This window comes from Protobothrops mucrosquamatus, unplaced genomic scaffold (assembly GCF_001527695.2).
Source record: "Protobothrops mucrosquamatus isolate PMUCROS unplaced genomic scaffold, P.Mucros_1.0 scaffold2367, whole genome shotgun sequence".
Classification (NCBI taxonomy): domain Eukaryota; kingdom Metazoa; phylum Chordata; class Lepidosauria; order Squamata; family Viperidae; genus Protobothrops; species Protobothrops mucrosquamatus.
Genome location: NW_015388444.1, coordinates 261,789 through 280,089, shown reverse-complemented (window position 1 = coordinate 280,089; position 18,301 = coordinate 261,789). Strand labels below are relative to the sequence as shown.

General features: G+C 37.3%; 1 protein-coding gene across 1 annotated transcript; it reads right to left on the bottom strand.

Annotated features, from left to right (window-relative positions):
- Positions 1–422: 422 nt before the first annotated feature.
- On the bottom strand, positions 423–18,013 carry PRIM2 (DNA primase subunit 2; the record flags this gene model as incomplete). The annotated part of the gene is made up of 5 exons (XM_015824811.1): positions 17,863–18,013; positions 17,460–17,563; positions 16,645–16,724; positions 12,382–12,502; positions 423–518 (listed from the first exon to the last, which is right to left on the bottom strand). Coding segments are annotated over exons 1-5 (552 nt in total), but the record flags the coding sequence as incomplete, so codon positions are not given.
- Between the last annotated feature and the right edge of the window lie 288 nt (positions 18,014–18,301).

The window sequence follows — 18,301 nt, the reverse complement described above, 5'->3', positions numbered from 1 at the left end:
TCTTATACCTGCCCTGTAGGTTGAAGGGGAGGCAGTTACTTTCCTTGGAAGGACCGAGGTTTAGAACTGGGAGGGACTAAGCTGGGAATGGCTTGGAATGGGGTGGGTTCTTGGCTAATGACTGGCGAAATTTGATTAATGATGGCAACGAAGACTGCAGGGATTGCTATCACTAAGCAATGTGATCACATGATGTTGAGCTTTTCAACAACATTGTTTAGCAATGGAAATTCCAGTCCCATTTGCTGTTATAACTTGAGGACTACCTGTAAATCAACCACCCATATCCTTGGAGGCCCATATTTTATGCAAAAAGAAAGAATCGGCATATGAAACAACAACATTGCTGTTTTGAATAGAAAAAGAGAAGAGAACGATAGAGAATTGTAACTTATCATCACAGATGTCATCTGCTCGCTTACCTTATAGAAGACATTATTTTTCAGTTCATTGACACCAATTCCAGGTGTTGCATTGATTAGTTTGTCTGCCATGTTCAGCTTTTCAGTTTCTGGAAGCTAAAATAATTGTCGTATTTTTAATATTCATTGACAGTTCTTTTAAGGCAACTGTACCTGAATAAATAGATTAACTCTACAGAAGTGTGAAAATTATATGATTAAAAAAGATATTAAGGGTTAAAAAGGAAGACATGCATGAAAATGATAAAAAGTAGCACATAGTCTAATATAATTGAGTAGCAGCAAGCTTCATGTACACATACTTTCACTCTGTTCCCATATTGTGGAGGCTTTTGCTTAGTTTTACTTAGCAGAGCATCATCTTGTCATCCTAAATAATGAATGGTAATTATTTAGACCAAATAAACTAACCAAATGCTATTTTATGGACCAGGATCATTTCAACATCCCATAGTTCATGTGGATCACAGCTCTAAAGCTCACTGTAGACTGGGCTTGTCATGTGGAAACTATGACTTACCACTTTATTGGAATGCGATTATGGGTGTGCCTGACATGTAAAATAGTTTCAAAACCAAAAAAAGTCATTGTAGCCCAGCAATTCTGCTGAATCTTCATTCTGACCACAATTTGGCCAAAACAAAATCTGCGGGCACCCCAGAATGATCATTTGGATCAAGCAGAACAATGAAATGTGTCACTCTCTGTATCCCTTCCACCTTCCCATGACCTGGGTGTCACCCCATCTTCACAGTATTCTCACTTCTTTCCCTCCCTCTCATCAACCACTGCTACCACTGGCCTGTGCAACCATTTCTTCTTACAATGGTCTCGATAGTAAGGAAGAAGCTCCCAACATGGCATTTCTGCTCAAAACATTTTGGTCATATTCAGAACAAATAACTCAATTCCACTCTGTATATGGACCAAAACATCTAAAATAATCATATTTCAGTCTAAGTATTGACTACCCTGAAACCAGGGTTATGTACAGACTTTTTCATACATAGAAATGTTGCAGTCATTATTTCTTTGACAGTAGAGAATTTTAAAGTCATAAAATATTCAACTCATAACAACTTCGGCAAACATCAGGATGAGGTATAATAAATGATGTAAAGCTTCAGAATGAAGAGCCAAACCGTAAAATTCATCCCATCAGACTGTACATAATCATAAGAACACGTGTAGAAGTACATGTTCTGTAATAGTGTAAACCACACCCAAAGGCAGAAGTTTATAAAGTGAGAACACAATGTTTTAATAAACCTTTTTGAACATTTAAAATGTCTAATCTCTGAATTGCTCAGTTACTGAAGAGACGGCTCTGTCATTGCTCCAGCTCACCCAGGAAATCTGATGAAAGGTTAAGTGCAATGATTTAGAAAATCCCAAGTGGTATCAGATTAGAAAACAGAATGTCAGTTCTAACAACTGGCATTCACATATGCACATATTAACCGTGCATTCAGCATTCAAGTTCTCATATTCTCCAGTTTTGTTACAGTGAAGCAAATTTTTGAGTTCCAAAGTGATTAATATATGACTGCTACCTTCCAATCCACTAATACTACAGCACATAGCTCAAAACATGTACAAGATATTGCACTGCAAGAGAAAAGAGGATTTGTGCCTTTCCACAGCAAAATTAAAATGAGCTCTGCATTATTAAAGCTGTTTTATTTTTCGTATTAGTCTGATTTTCCAGGATTCTGTATGTTAGCATTGTGAACATAAAATAAACAAAACAATTTGTTTTATTCAGACAGCAGTTCATCGAGCATTTCATTCAAAGGCTATACTTTTAGAACAGCAGTAGATATTTGGCATAATATACAAATAAGCTGAAGGTACTACAGACTTCTGCACCAATGTTTTCAGCTTCATTTAGAACCAACTGTATCTGGCTGAACATTATAAACAGAGGTCTGCAGAAATTGTTGCATTTATACTTAAACGCTTCATACAGGTCAATCCTTCCTGCTTTATTATTCCTCTGAGTATACCGTGAATTTGTTTTGTTGTTGTTTTTAGTCCTTAAACATATATTTAAAACTTATTTCACTAAGGATTGAAGGAGACTCACCTAGTGCTGTCAAACTTGTTGATCCAATAGCTATTCCTACTGTAATAGCTAAAAAGCAGTTCACATTTATTAGGTTTAATCTATTATGGGACTACAAAAAAGACCTTTCTGGTGGTGGCCTCTTCTCTATGGAATATCATTTCACCAAAGGTACAATTGGCCACTACCTTTCCTAAAAGGCCCCGAAGATGTAGTTTTGTCAATGGACCTGGGGCCCACAAATGGAAATAGAATTGATCAAGTGGCTGATTTAATTGTGTTGTTGCTACCCTGGGGGGAGGGGCAGGGGGCACTGTATGGTGTGACTTGTATATTGGTTGAGTGGCCATATAAATTTTTAATAAATAAATAAATAACAACCAATTTCTGAAAGTGACCAGGAAAGGAAATATGCAAAGTTAGTGTCCTTTCAAAGATACAACTGCAGGTTGAGGGAGATGGCTATTCTCTCATCTCTGAGAGCTCTAAACCCATGAGAGTCTACTGCAGTGGTTCTCAACCTGTGGGTCGGGACCCCATTTGGGGTCAATCAACCATTTCACGGGGGTCGCCAAGCAAGGCTGTCCGCCATTTTTTTTGTCCGCCATTTTTTCCCCTTTTCCGGCGGGTGCCTTACCTCCCTTGGGCTGAGCCAGCTGGTGGTCAGCCTGCTCCGTCTCTGCCGCTTGCCAGCTACACCTCGGCCGGTGCAGGGGGCGGGACCACGCATGCGCGGCGCTCCCGGGCAGGGAAAGTCCTCGACTTACGACCGGTTGGGTAGTCCTCAACTTACGACCGGTTTAGTCCTCGACTTACGACCGGTTGGGGGTCGCGGCATTAAAAAGGTTGAGAACCACTGGTCTACTGTCTTGCAATCTCCTCACAAGGAGCAACTGTCTGGAGCACTTGTGGATAATCTCAAGTCCTTTCTTTGTCCAGAAAGAAATTATCAACCAGCAGGACTATTCACCAGCTCTTTATTCTGTCATGCTTGTCAGCTCCACTTTACACTGAACCTTTTATCCATCTGCCATTTCTTTCCTGAAGGTCAGCATACCATGTATTTGTGCCAGGTGAATCTTACATTATGAATCCCATTCTATCAAGTAGCCTATTCAAATTATTTAAAAAAAAAATTTTTTTTAATTTATATCTGTAAAATCCTAAGTCTTTGCATTGAAGACAGAACGTGCATAGTTAGGTTTTGGTTCATTCTGAACTATTTTTACAATTTACAACTCCAACTATAAAAACACTCTGGGGAGAATCTATTTAGATATCTCTTGAAAATCAGCATCTGTTTCTCATCAAACCGAGAAAATTAAGAAATTGAAACTCTTAATGAGCATGGTGTTTTTCACCCTAAGTTGCTTCCATTATGTTTCTGGCAGTAAGAAGAGGCAGCTGTCCAGTTAGGCTTCAAACACATTTTGCTTTTACCAAAACTGTCGAAACTACACCATATGCCCATAACAAGCCCAGTCAAAGACAATATTCTCAGAGCCCACTTCATTAAACTTCTCCATGGACAACATAGATATCTCTGAACATTGTAGAACTAAGATAATAAAAAAAACTTAAGCACAAGTATTACATGCAAAATGTGTAGAAAAAACCCACTGCTACATGTTGGAATAGCAGCAACGCAGAATTAGGAACAAAGCAACTTTGCCGGCACTATGCTTTGACAGGTGAAAAAGGGAAGGTATTCTTTTCAACGATTTTTCTTTCTTTTCCAGCTTCTCTATTAATTGTTTTCATTTTTTTTTTCCCTTCCATCCCATCAAACCAACTTGCAATTTTCATCAGCCACAAGAAAACCCTGGCCTGCCACTATCTCTGGTTTTCCCATCCATGGTTCCCTCTTTCCCGCCATACTATCCATTCCTCTTTCCTATTTTTCTCAACTACAGGTCCTCAACCTTGGGGCATCTATTCCTCCTCACATCCAACTGATGTTTCTTATCCATCTTTGCTTTGATTAATCAAGGTCCGACACTGACATTTCTAGCACCCGCCTGATCTTCCATGACATTGCCAACAATTTGCTTGCTTACTGATGCTCTATATAGCTGTAATTAGCAATTCCCAGCCGTGTCTCCCTATTCCACTTTTCACGGATTGCAGGACATACTTCCCATTGAAGGCCTGACTTGTAGAAACCTACCAGTTTCCCTCATTAGTGCATCTCTGGGGCACAGCATGCAAATTTAAGTGTGAAAAGCTAAATAAAGGCCAAGACCTTGGCTTCAAGCATTTGAGGTTACTGGCAAGGTAACTGCTTCTTCTATCTTCTTTTTGGTAGGAATGAGAAAGAACTATAGGGACACGCCGGCAGCATGGCGGTATAGGTACCAACACCTGGAACAGTAGATACGCTTGGAAAATAACATATAACGGAAAAACAAAAACTATGCTTTAATAAAAGCAAGCCAGGGACACATTCCCTGGAAGCAATAGATATTCTATCTAGATCACTTGGTTATTAAACAAGTTTTATATAGAAAATAAAGCCATGTGCCTTCTGCTTCCTGTCTTCTTACATCTGGTCTTTCCAACACTATGATTCTGTGACTGGGCAAATTTATTTATTTATTTATTTCTCCTCTGTTCAGTGTCCAAAGAGATGCCTTTGGTCCTTCCACCAGAAAATGAGCAGATAAAAGCCCAGAGTCAGGTGATTGTCCATCATCATGGAATAGCTTGCCTACAAAGATCCAGATAGTTCCTTCATTTTTAGGAAGACAGGGGAATATGGTTTTATTTCATAGGCTTAAACAACTGGACATAAACAAGCGTTTACTGGGCTGCCTACCTTGGATCTTTAGATTAGGCCATCATTTCAGAGATATTTCTTTACCTGAACAGAGAAACCAAATGACCACTGGTAGGTAAAAAAGCAATGGGAGAGGGAATAATTCCTGCCACCATGCCTATTGAATTTCCCTGTGGAAGGTTGGCAGCAGCATCAGAAACCTTTCTTCTTTCCCTCCAACTTTCTTTCTTCATCCCTCCTACTATCCCTCTCCCTCTCCTTCCTTCCATCCTTTTCCTCTCCCTTCCTTCCTATATTCCTACAAAATTTAGACTTAACTTATAAATGTTTTATGGTATCTTGAAATGAAGCTCGTAATTCACCATCTAACCAAATTTCAATTTCTGTAGGCCTGCAACTTTAAAGCAAAATCCTTTATAGATCTGCTAAAAAAAATGCTCCCAAAATTCAAAGAGGCTTTCTATCAGACAAAATCAAGGAAGCCACAAAAACATTAATGTAGCATTTAAGGAAGCCACAAAAACATTAACGTAGCATTTTAAAAAATCTTCATCCGGCAGATCTGTTGGAGGCATTCAAAATCCAGAACTTCCAATATTGCTTAAGCTACCCAGAATTAGAATATTTTTCTATTCTCTATTCACTGTGCCAGTTCTGGGGCTTGATGTACAGTGATTACCCCTGATGAGCTTAGTTAGTGGACAGCTGATACCATTATTTTTCAGCACTGCTCTTGCTTTTAATTGGCATCTGTCTTCCCCTCATTCAAAATCGACAGCAGACTAAACAACATTCATGGAGGAAATGTTCCAAAAGGACAGGAGACGGGCAGTGATTACATTTGGTAAGTTTAGTTAAATGGAAGACTGCCAAAAAAGACTAGGCACCAAATTGCCTATGTATGATTGTAGCAGATTAGAGTGCACAATTCAAGTCCTTATAGACTTAATTGTTGAGAAGCTGGGCCAAAATGAGATGCATCCATAACGGTGAGGCCCTCAGGCAACTACACGTCCCTGATGAGAAATAAAAAATACAATGATCTATAATTAATCTAATAACCCTTGCTTAGAATCACATTAGACCCAGAGATAGTGTTTAAGAAGATTCAGAAGTTAATTTCTGAAATACCACACACTATTTATTTATTTAGCCACTCATCTCACACATACGTGATCTGGGCACACGAATCCTTAAAAACTGTAAACAATAAATAGTCCCAAGTAAACAACTAAAATGAAAACCATTGAAAACCAATGAAAATAGTTAAAATTTAATTTGCAAGGAAGTATCATCCATATAATAACTAACAATAGAACCAGCTAACAGCTCCAGACCACCTTTGGATCCCCAGGCCCAATGACAAAACCATGTCTTAAGAGCCTTCCAAAGAGCCAGTAGGTCAAGGTCAGTTTAATCTCAGGATGGTGGTTGGGTGCAGAAAATGTTCTTCTCCTGGGTCCTATCAGGTGGACATTCCTTGGTAGGTGAGAACCCATAAAACACGTCTCCTGCCGGTTGTGATGAGACAAGTAGATGTAACCAGGGAAAGAAAGTCCACTCCAGCTCCAGCAATGCAAAAAAAGTCACGATACGTCGCAACACATCACGTGACACGGCAAGTTTGACACCTGTGCATTAAGCCATGGCTTGTATTATTTATTTATTTTTAAATAAATCAGAAACAAGCCAGTCAGATACCACCAGAAACAAAACTGAAATAATAAAGAAAATCAAAAGAATTGGACCCTCATGGAAAAGTTTTTTCTTCAACAAAGAAAGTGCTCTTCAGAGTCTTGAACTGACTAAAACATTTTCGGTTGGGCAGTTTCCAAAAGATTTTCTAGGCTAATTTTTGCATTATTGATGGATCAGTAACTATTAGCAGCTTCCTTTTGTTGTTATTACTTTCATATGCTGCTTGGGAATTTCTCACTAGGGGAATATGGATGGATTAGACATGCTGAACCTGATCCAGCCTTCAATTGTCTAATTATTTGCAGATAATAATCACCTGAATCCAAAATGAGCAATGCAATGTTGATCAGTGGTGGGATTCAAATATGTGAACAACCGGTTCCCTGTGTGGATGCCGCTTCCAGAAGTCCATTCTGGGCCTGGGCAACAAAAAATTAGCTACCGGTTCTGCCGAAGTGGTGCAAACTGGCTGAATCCCACCACTGATGTTGATTGATTTCACATGGTTAGGAAACTATATTGCAAAAGTCCAAAGCAAAGTAGATATCAAGCACTTCGTAGTATCCGAAGCAGGACATCCAGATTCAACCAGAGTTTCATTCCATACAGCATTAACCTTGCGAACTCTCAAGTTTCCTCCTTCCGTTATATATTCAAGATGGACAATATTTAATATTTATTTTCTACGTATATGTAGGGATGTGGGTCTATACATATGTTGTTCATAGAATGTTTAGGTGTGTGTCATGTATGTGTTTCACTTTATGAGCGGGCAACTAAATTTCATTTTTGATGTGTGCCATTGTGACCATAGTATAAAAATGACAATAAAGGTTATCTTATCTTATCTTAAATTAAATTAACTATGGTCAAAAACCCCTTATCAGGCTGGGACTTGCAAAGAACATTCGAAACAATCAACATACTGAGAAACTGAATTAGCAACATTCATGTACACTGCTCTACTATTTGTCAATTAAAATAGATATAAAATTAAGTGAAAGAGGCCAGAGCGATTCATTGATAAACTGGAGAAATGCCATTTACATTGCCTAACCAAACTCTCCAGAAAGATTCTTTAAAAAAAACTGACAGCAACAAAATCAAAGAGCAGCTACCTGGAGAAAAATCAAATTTCACTCACTTCAGCATCTCCCCCCCCCCATCCTGTTTATTCTTCCTCCTCCCTTATCTAGTATGTCAGTAACAGAAACGCAGAGCATTAGCTCCTCCAACTGACTATCCAGGACATTGTCTTCTTCCTTCGGTACAACTAAGGTACTCTGAATAGCATCTGAATGCGTACTGAACGCTATATGTGTGTATGTACTGAAAAATTCATGTACAAATCTGAAAAACTAAGATACCAGTACCAGTTTAAAGAAGAGCCAGTTTGAAGAAAAAGACCAAATACAGCTCAGTAAAGATTAATAGCAATATTACACAATTCACTTTCATTTTTCCTTATATCGCACCTTATCCTTTAATTTGTTGCAAACATGGGGTGGGTATCTTTAAAAATTGTTCCATTTAAGTTAATCTTTTAAAAAGAACTTGTTTCTTTCCTCTAATTAAATACAGGATAATTTAAATTATTCCCTCTCTCTCTCTCTGTCTCTGTGTGTCACTCTCTCACACACACACATATACACACACACACATGACCATTTTTTATATTTACAACTGTTGCAGCATCCCCACGGTCAAGTGATCAAAATTCAGATGCCTGGCAACTGGTTCATATTTATGACGGTTGTGGTGTCCCGGGGTCATGTGGTCACCTTTTGTGACCTTCTGACGGGCAAAGTCGATGGGGAAGCCAGATTCACTTAACGATCATGCCACTCATTTAACAAGTGCAGTGATTCATTTAACAACCGTGGCAATAAAGGTCATCAAATGGGGCAAAGTTCACTTCACAACCGTATTGCTTGGCAACAGGATCTAAGACTCCACCCCAATTTAACCACAACAATGTTAAAAAAGATACATAATGGTCTAGCAAAAACCTGGTTCACCCACAATGCTAAAAGAGAAACCATTGTTATAAACCACAATGTTATAAACAACATCTCATTAAGCAAAAATCAAACAAATCACATCAGAATGACCGAACCCAGCATTTTCTCACAAAAACATAAACTTCATATTCAAAATATCAGGCATTATTTTTCCTCCTTTAAAAAAAAAACAGTGCAAAAGCAATTGTGGAATATCTGCTTAGGGTAGCCATAAAAATCTTTTAGCTACTTTCAAGAACAGATATAGTAATCCTTTTTAATACTGCATGTTAAAAACACGTGTACACACCACTTTTCCACGTTGTCCTTTGGAAAGCTCCATCATTTTAAATGAAAACATTTATTCACACAGAGTGGCTCCCAAGAAGAGCTCTTCTTCTAAAAAGGTCTGGTAGATTTTGTAAAGGTTTTACAGTAAGTCTATATACCTTTTAAAATTTCAATTTTGTAAATATATTGGGATAGCTGTAAAGATGCTTTTTCTTCTTGAAAAATAGCCAAAATAGTATATAACAAAGGCAAGCTCAGTTTTGACCTCTTCTTAGGGAAAAAAAACATAAACCTACAGGCTCCCAGACAAATCTTATTAACTTTTGACATTTAGTTACATTCTACTATGAAAACTTTGTCCGCCAAGCTAAGCTTCAGAAACATCAGAGCAACTTAATCTAACATTTGCTGCAAGTTGTTTGTGTTCTCAGCCAACAACATGGTATATTTATACGAGAGTAAATCATACAAAACCAATGTCTCTCTGATGTCACGGTAAGCATTCCTTATACATTTATTCATAAATATATTAATGGCCAAAGAGACATCTTACATATTTGTCTTGAAGTCCTGAGTGCTAAACTGCTTGCTAAGCAGTCTATTTATTTGCAGGCATGACTTCTTCCATCCTATATTATTATGCTTATTGACTTCCAACATTACTTCCCTTCACACACACAATACAGGTAGTCCTCGACTTACAACAGTTCGAAGTTACAACGGAACTGAAAAAATGACGTATGGCCATTTTTCCACACTTAACAACCATTGCAGCATCCCCATGGTCATGGGATTTACATTTGTATGCTTGACAACTGGGTTCCTATTTATGACAGTTGCAGTGTCCTGAGGTCGTGTGATCACCTTGTGTGACCTTCTGACAAACAAAGTCAATGGGGAAGCCAGATTCACTTAACAAACATTGTTACTAATGTAATAACTGCAGTGATTCACTTAACAATTGTGGCAAGGAAAGTCATAAAATGGGACAAACCTCAGTTAACAAATTTCTCACTTAGCAACATAAATTTTGGGCTCAATTGTAATCATAAGGACTACCTGTATTTCATAATTTAAGTCTATTTGGTTTACCATAGCTTTCAATTCGCTCTTGCTATCTTTAAATTAAATACTCTTATTGTTCTTTCATGCAGGTTTGGTGATACTGTTTTGTGTGCGTACAGTCACACAGTCTAGAAACTAGCCCAGTGGTTCTCAACCTTTTTAATGCCGCGACCCCAACCGGTCGTAAGTCGAGAACTAAACTGGTCGAGGACTAAACCGGTCGTAAGTCGAGGACTAAACCGGTCGTAAGTCAAAAACTTTCCCTGCCCGGGAGCGCCGCACATGTGTGGTTCCGCCCCCTGCGCCGGCCGAGGCGTAGCTGGCAAGCGGCAGAGACAGAGCAGGCCGACCACCAGCTGGCCCAGCCCAAGGGAGGTAAGGCACCCGCCGGAAAAGGGGGAAAAAAAATGGCGAACAAAAAAAATGGCGGACAGCCTTGCTTGGCGACCCCCGTGAAATGGTCGATCGACCCCAAATGGGGTCCCGACCCACAGGTTGAGAACCACTGAACTAGCCAATGTTGTTCATGTCGTATTTTGTGAAAAAGTATGCTGATTTCCCTTACATTCTTTGTTGGAATTTCAAAAGAATTGGGAGGTGGCTTGGGGGGGGGGTTGAGATAACTACACGAATGATTGCATATTTGCTTTATATAAAATTCGGGTGCAGAATGCAAATGAAGACAATATTGTTCAGTTTGTACCATAAATTGTTCCTGCAAAAGTCAAACATTGTTTTTTTCTTGGCAGCTAGGCTGTAAAAAATATTAAAATATGTCTTTCAATCTGCTGCCTGCAATCTGCATACACAAAGCAGAAAATTAGGTTGGGGGCAAACTTTAATTAAAAAAAAAAAGCAACTAAAGAAATCTCACTGGTCTTCTTGAGTAAGATTCGTTTACTTAACTGTTAAATTTTAGTCTTAAGACCAGGAAGTACTAATGGAAAAAGCGCTGATGAGATTACCGTATCTTTTCCTGAAATCATTTATTTCCTATTGGAATATTTCAAAGCCTTCAAAAGGTTTTTAAAAAAATCCTTTCTTTTGTCAATCTTTCTTCAGGTTGGCTGGCAGACAGAGGTCACAAAAGATTGCCACTCCATCCACTAGTGTTGTAATCTGGGGTGCAAAACATGGTGAAAAAGGTTTTGGCCAATCTATTTTGTATACATTGGAATGTTCAGACTGTTTTGAGTTTTGCCCATTAAATTGTGGCTAAATTGGAATGAATGAAATGAAATATTTTGAGCTATTTGGGTCTCAAGCTTGAAGCAAAACATATTTGTATTTCTTGCACATTCCTGCTGGGTTTTTGAGTAATGTATGCAAAACCAATATAAGATATATGGCACTTTTTTGAGGGGGGGGGGGGAGAATGCCTTCAATTTAGTCTGGCAACGACATGAACAAGTCCATAAAGTTTTCTAGGGAATAGGGGTAGACCTTGATGTATGTCCATAATGGGGCCTGCCTGCCCGCCTGCCTGCCTGATTTTAAGTTTTTTTGCAATGGTTGTTAAGCAAATGCAGTGGCCATAAAGCGAACACCAAGTAAATGCCCTCGTCATTAAGCAAACCAATGCTTCGCTATGGGTGAGGTTTTGCTGAAAGCTCGAAGTACTGGTTTGGGGAAAGCATTGAAAAATGCAGTCACGTGACCACAGGACACTGCAAATGGCCGTAAATGTGGGAATGTTGCTGAGCACCCAAATTTTGGTCATGTAACTGAGGAGGGGACCCAACCATTAGAACTTCAAATTTGGCTTAGAAGTCCCCTTTTTGGGTTGATCATTAATTTGATCGATTGTAAATCAAAGACTACCTGTATTTTTCAGAAGTGGTTTTCCATTGTGTTCCTTTATAGGGCTGAAAGGAATGTACAGTCTAACAATAACTGCAGCATGTATGATGCAGCAAATTCATAATTGATTAAAGTAAAAAACTAGCAGATCAAAATGAAGAGGAGCCCAACACCAGCAATTATTTTTGCACCCCCATATATACTTTTTGTAAGAGTTTTCAAACTAAAACCAATTATTGAGTTATTCAAATATACAGTACTTACAATATCATACCCCAAGTTAGCATACTGAAGAAACCTTTCAACTAAAGAATGAGATAGCTGATTAAATCTGTAACGGAAGAGGTCCATTTCTTGTTGGATAAACCATCTCTTAAGCTCCTCCCTGTAATAAAGCAATGAACGCATAATGAAAAGCAGTTGATTTAGACACATCCAGTAAATAAGAGTTTCTCTAGAGCAGACATGTCAAACTCGCGATGTCATGTAATGTCGCACAACGTATCGGAGCTTTTTCCCCATTGCCGGCAATGGGGTGGGCGCAGTTTCCTGGTGACGTGTCCGGCCCGCGGGCTGGCAGTTTGACACCCCTGCTCTAGAGACTTAATTTCAGTGAGATAGGAAAAAAGTTTATTCACATTTAACTTTCTCTTTTTACAGCTAATTGGAACAAAATAGAGTTCATAAGTCCTCAATGTTATTTGTAAATTCTTGCTAAATCATTATTGAGTTCCTATGAGTAGCATTTTGCTTATAAGAATGAAACTATTTTTGCTGCCTCCTTTTTAGAGCAATCTGAATATCTGTATTATAGGAAGCTACAATATAATTTCAGTTCATACTGTACATGGAAAAAGCACTTCCTTCCATGGGTACCACATTATTTGGTCCCTGTATTAATCCTAGCACTTAAAGAGATTAATAAATAAAAAGTATTGCAATCAAGTTTTTTCACTACTAAATGTCCAAGTTTCTAAGCATTCATAAATCCAATTCCAGTTTAAAACTTTGAGGAGGCTATTATTATTAAAAATCATCGCCTTTCCGCTAAACAACTTAATATAATTAAGATGTGTTTAAAGTAAATTTCACTGAAAGCAGTGAGAATTGCAACGTACAATTACGCACTTCAATTACACACTTCAATTACGAGGCTACTTTCAGACAATAGCAAGTTTGAATACAGCATATAATTTTAAAATTATTTTATTCAACCATGCAAGAAATTGTACAAAAGCATAATTTATTTAGAAAAGCAGAATGGCAATTGACAAGAGTTAAAGGTTTTATTTATACTGTTTGGCCCTGATGCCCTTGCACTCTCTGAAAGACCATTAGGTATTAAATGGCAATCTACTATTACCATTTAAAAAAAAATCAAAAATAAATTTGGACAACATACAACAAATTTGAATTACAGAATCGAAATATCCTATATTACCCAAAAAATGTCTTCAGGTTTTATGGAATATTAGATGTGTGTCTTATGATCAAAATTAGAGAAGCAAATATTAATATTAATTAAATTATATGCCTCAAATCAATTGACAATTGACCCTTGTTATTATGTACTCATAGAAGTTCAGTTGTACAGTATCCCAGTCTATAAAGACTACCCTTTGTATGAACTCTGTACTTTCAGATAGGAAAGACTGGACCATATGCTTCTATATAATCTAGATTCAATTTTTTGTTTAAAATAAAATCACGGTATAGAGAAATTGAATAAAATTATGTAATCTCTAATTTTTGTGTGCAAATAATATTATGTATATTCTTTATGTATGTAGAGTAGCATTTATATACCGTATTATACTATGACTCGACTTATACTATCTATATAAATAAACTGGAAAATTGATGTATCACTATTTAAATGTATTTCTATCTATACAGAAATAGATATAATTTAAGTATTTAGGTGTTTCACTTTATTAAATTGATTTGTACGCTTAATTTAGAGGTTTTCATTTTTTCCTAATTTTCCTGTCTCCATTTTGTTTTTTTAGATAATTTAATTTTTCCTCCACCTTCATAACTCAAGATTTTTTAAAGTAGTTAGTTTATATAATACTAATATAGTTACATCACATTAAACAAATTATTTTTAAAATCAATTGTAATATTTTTACATTCAATAAAAATGTGTGAAATAACATATAGAACATTTTGTTTAAACTTACATATGGAATATGCCAAATATATAGCCAGCAATAGTGTTCTCTTTTGTTCATAGACAAAAAAATTTAAAACAAGTAATTGTGATATGAAACTACAATATCAAATATTTTTGAATAAAAAAATGTGTCAATGTACGTTTTGCCTCATGGTGGCACTGTTGAACTACTAAAATCTCTAGCAGACAATCAGCTCTGGCTTTCTCACCACCATACTATCACACATACATTGTAAAATTATGCCTGTTTCTTTCAACTTGTTGTGTACCACCTTAACATTAAGACATCACATGATACAAAAAGCTTATTTTGAAGAATTAAACATTTATTGTAAGCATCTGAAGCTTACGAATAAATCCTAAAGACAACATAATGATTATTTAAATTGTTGCCAAAACGCCTGATGGAAAAGCCAGGATTCTTCTGATAACTTCTTTCTTCGTTTCTCAATTTGCCCAATATAGGCTTAAATGCACAGAGAGAGAGAGAGAGAGAGAGAGAGAGAGAGAGAGAGAGAGAGAGAGAGAGAGAGAGAGAGAGAGAGAGAGAGAGAGAGAGAGAGATTGAAGTGTCCTCAACTTACAACCATTTGTTTTGTGACCATTCAAAGTTACAACAGCATTGAAAACTTATGACCATTTTTCACACTTGCAACTGTTGCAGCATCCCCACTGTAACATGATCAAAATTTGGACAGTTGGCAACTGGCTCAGATTTATGATGGTTGCATAGTCCTGCGGTCATGTGATCACCATCTGTGACCTTCTGACAAGCAAAGTCACTTAGCAACCGTGTTACTAACTTAACAACTGCAGTGATTCACTTAGTAACATGCTGCAAGAAAAGTCATAAGATGGGAGAAAACTCACTTAACAACTGACTTACTTAACAATTGTAGTCATAAGTCGAGGATTATGGGCTCAATTGGGCTCAATTGTAGTCATAAGTCGAGGATTATGTGTACTTAAAAGAGCATGTGGGATTATCTCCTGAAGAGCTAAATATTTATAGACTTTTATTGATCTTTTGACAAAGAAAAACCACTTTCCACTCACAACAATAAATGATTTCCATTTTTTTTTCAGAAATCGTGCATTATAATAGCATCAACCTAAGAGGTATTATATTTAAGGAAGACCATATCTACAGCCAAAATGCTGGCTGTTAATAATAAAGCTGTATATAGCATAGGGCAGGGGTAGGCAACCTTGGCTCTTTTTTGACTTGTGGACTTCAAGCTGGCTCAGGAATTCTGGGAGTTGAAGTCCACAAGTCATAAAAGAGCCAAGGTTGCCTACCCCTGGCATAGGGCCTTATTATTTGAGACCCTACTATCTGAGGATTCATCTTTCCCCAAATGGGACAAGCCCGTCCCACTTGTGTCAGTGGAAGAGGCCTGCTACGGATGCCATCTTCTCAGGAACTGAAGCAGGTGGGGTCAAGAAGAGCCTTTTCCACTATGGTCTCACCCCTGTGGAACAGTCTACCACTAGAGGTGAGAACTATCTCCTCCTTTTGGCCTTCCAGAAGAATATTAAAATTTGGCTTTGCCAGTTGGCTTGGGCCCCTAGGGGGCGCTTATCACTGAAGGTGGCTGACTGGGTAAGATGACCTCATCTCTGTCCTGTCCATCTCTTGCCTCTTTTAGTTTCAGTTTTAGTATTTTTTAATGATATTTTAGTTTTAAGGATCTAATTATTTTCACTTGTTTTATAACTTGTAAGACACCAGGAGTCATCTTCTGAGGAAGATGGGTGGCATTTTTTATTAAAAAAAAAAGAAAATAAAAATAAATTTAAAAATTGGATGATCTTAAAGACCTGGCTTTTCATCCAGGCTTTGAGGTAGGTAGGTAAAGTTCCTTCTGAATATCTTTATTTCTGCCCAGATTTCACACATTCCTTTGTCTTACTGGAATGTTTTTTTCCTGTGTTTTTAATTTATGAACCACCCATAATTGCTGGGATTCAGGCCACACAATACAGTATTTTAATAATATCTGCAAATAAAACACTTTCTTCCTCCTGCCATATTCACTTACAGAGATTTTTCTAGCCATTTTGGAAACCAGAACTCCAATATATATACAATATCAAATACATCCGAAAATTATAATACACTATAGGTATTAACATCTGGACCTTATAAGAACTAGATCAGGGATAGGCAAGCTTGGCTCTTTTATGACTTGTGGACTTCAACTCCCAGAATTCCTGAGCCAGCCATGCTGAGGGGAAAGGGAGAGGTTTCCAAGTTGAGCCATGCTGGCTCAGGAATTCTGGGAGTTGAAGTCCACGAGTCATAAAAGAGCCAAGGTTGCCTACCCCTGCTCTAGACAAATAGTACTTACGATTGGCAGTAGGCAAGGCGCAGTATAAAATGAGAAATATGGTCTTTTCTTCTTGCATCATAATCATCTTCAATCAAAGCCTAGTTAGAAAGAAATATAGCAGAAAAACAAAACCTGGATCACAAACAGCATCGCATACTATATATTAGTGAGTGGTAACATCGCCATGTAAACAGAAGACAAGCTCAGATAACTAGTTTTCCTCTTTCCTACTTTCTTTCCCTACTTTCCTACTTTCAATCTCCTGCAACCTCAAAGCATTCTTTAGAGAATCAAGGTACAAAACAGTTCAAGTTGTATTTTATTGATTGCAATTGGGGAAAAAAACGTTTATAAGATACTTTTGTCTAATTTGGTCAATTACACCCACCACCTTACTGTAGACCCAACACACAAACATTTCCCTGTTTGTCATCACCTGAACTCACTGGAAAAGTATTTTGGGTAGTTCAGGAGTCTACCAGGCAAAGAGGGCAGGATGTAATGGATGAAGGAAAAGGAAAGAATAATCCTAATCTACCTTTTGTTTTCTACAATTTTGTATTCTACTGACCTTAACACTTTGCTATAGGGAAAGATAAAAAAAACAGTCATTTATAAGGGCAATAACAGGGCTAACTGCAGGGTTTATTACAAGGGCCATCAATTGGAACCAGGTACACAATAATCATTTGGAAGTATAGGAGGAAGTGCCAAATTCAAAGGTGAAAATTGCATTACATGCAAGATCCATTTAAATTGGGTCTCTCCTCAGATGGTATTTTATTTTATCCTGGGTGCCAAGCTTCAAGGACATATTATTCACTTCTACTTACATAATATGGAAATTTAAGGTGGCGAAGTTCCGACTGTAGCTTTTCTTGGTAAGACTCACTGCCTTTCACATAACTCACACCCAAGTTCTCAACTGTTTTGAGTACTGCAATAACCAGACAAAGAATCTTGAAATATGACAGTGGAGCAGTGATTAAAAACACACAGTATCTGAAAATATTAATTTTCATGCAATCAACATATTCTAGCACTAAGAACCAGATTATACCAATCACATATATTATGAATGCTATCATATTGAACAGAATTCAAAATGTATTAGTTCGGTAACTCTGAAAAAGATGAAGATAGATATACAATTCCACCAAAATATGAACTTGGATCATTCTGAAAAGCTACACATAATGAAACAACTGTTTTGTGTTATATACTCTATATACTCACATTTTAATCTATCAACTGCAAAACTTTCAAACTCCATCAGAGAAATATTTTCAGTAGGGGGCTGCAGATAGAACTGGACACTAAGAGGATATGACTCTTGTTTATCCCCCAATTTCAAAACTCCCCGTTTGACATATGAAGAAAACTGCATTTTTTCCACATAAACCTATAAAGTATGTTGAAAAACTTTAATAAAATATGGAATGAACAATCAAGACAGAAAAAGATAAGCATGATTCAGAATATTCATTACATATATAACAATACAAGTTTTATTCTGGGATCAAATTGCTTCTAGGCTTGGTTACATGTTTTGATGTTATGATTTTCTTCCAAACCACAGCTACATATTTTTAAAAGCAATTCAAACTTTACATTTTGTAAAAATCAAGACACTGACAAGGAAATAGCATGAGGCAGTCACCAGGAATTGAACTCA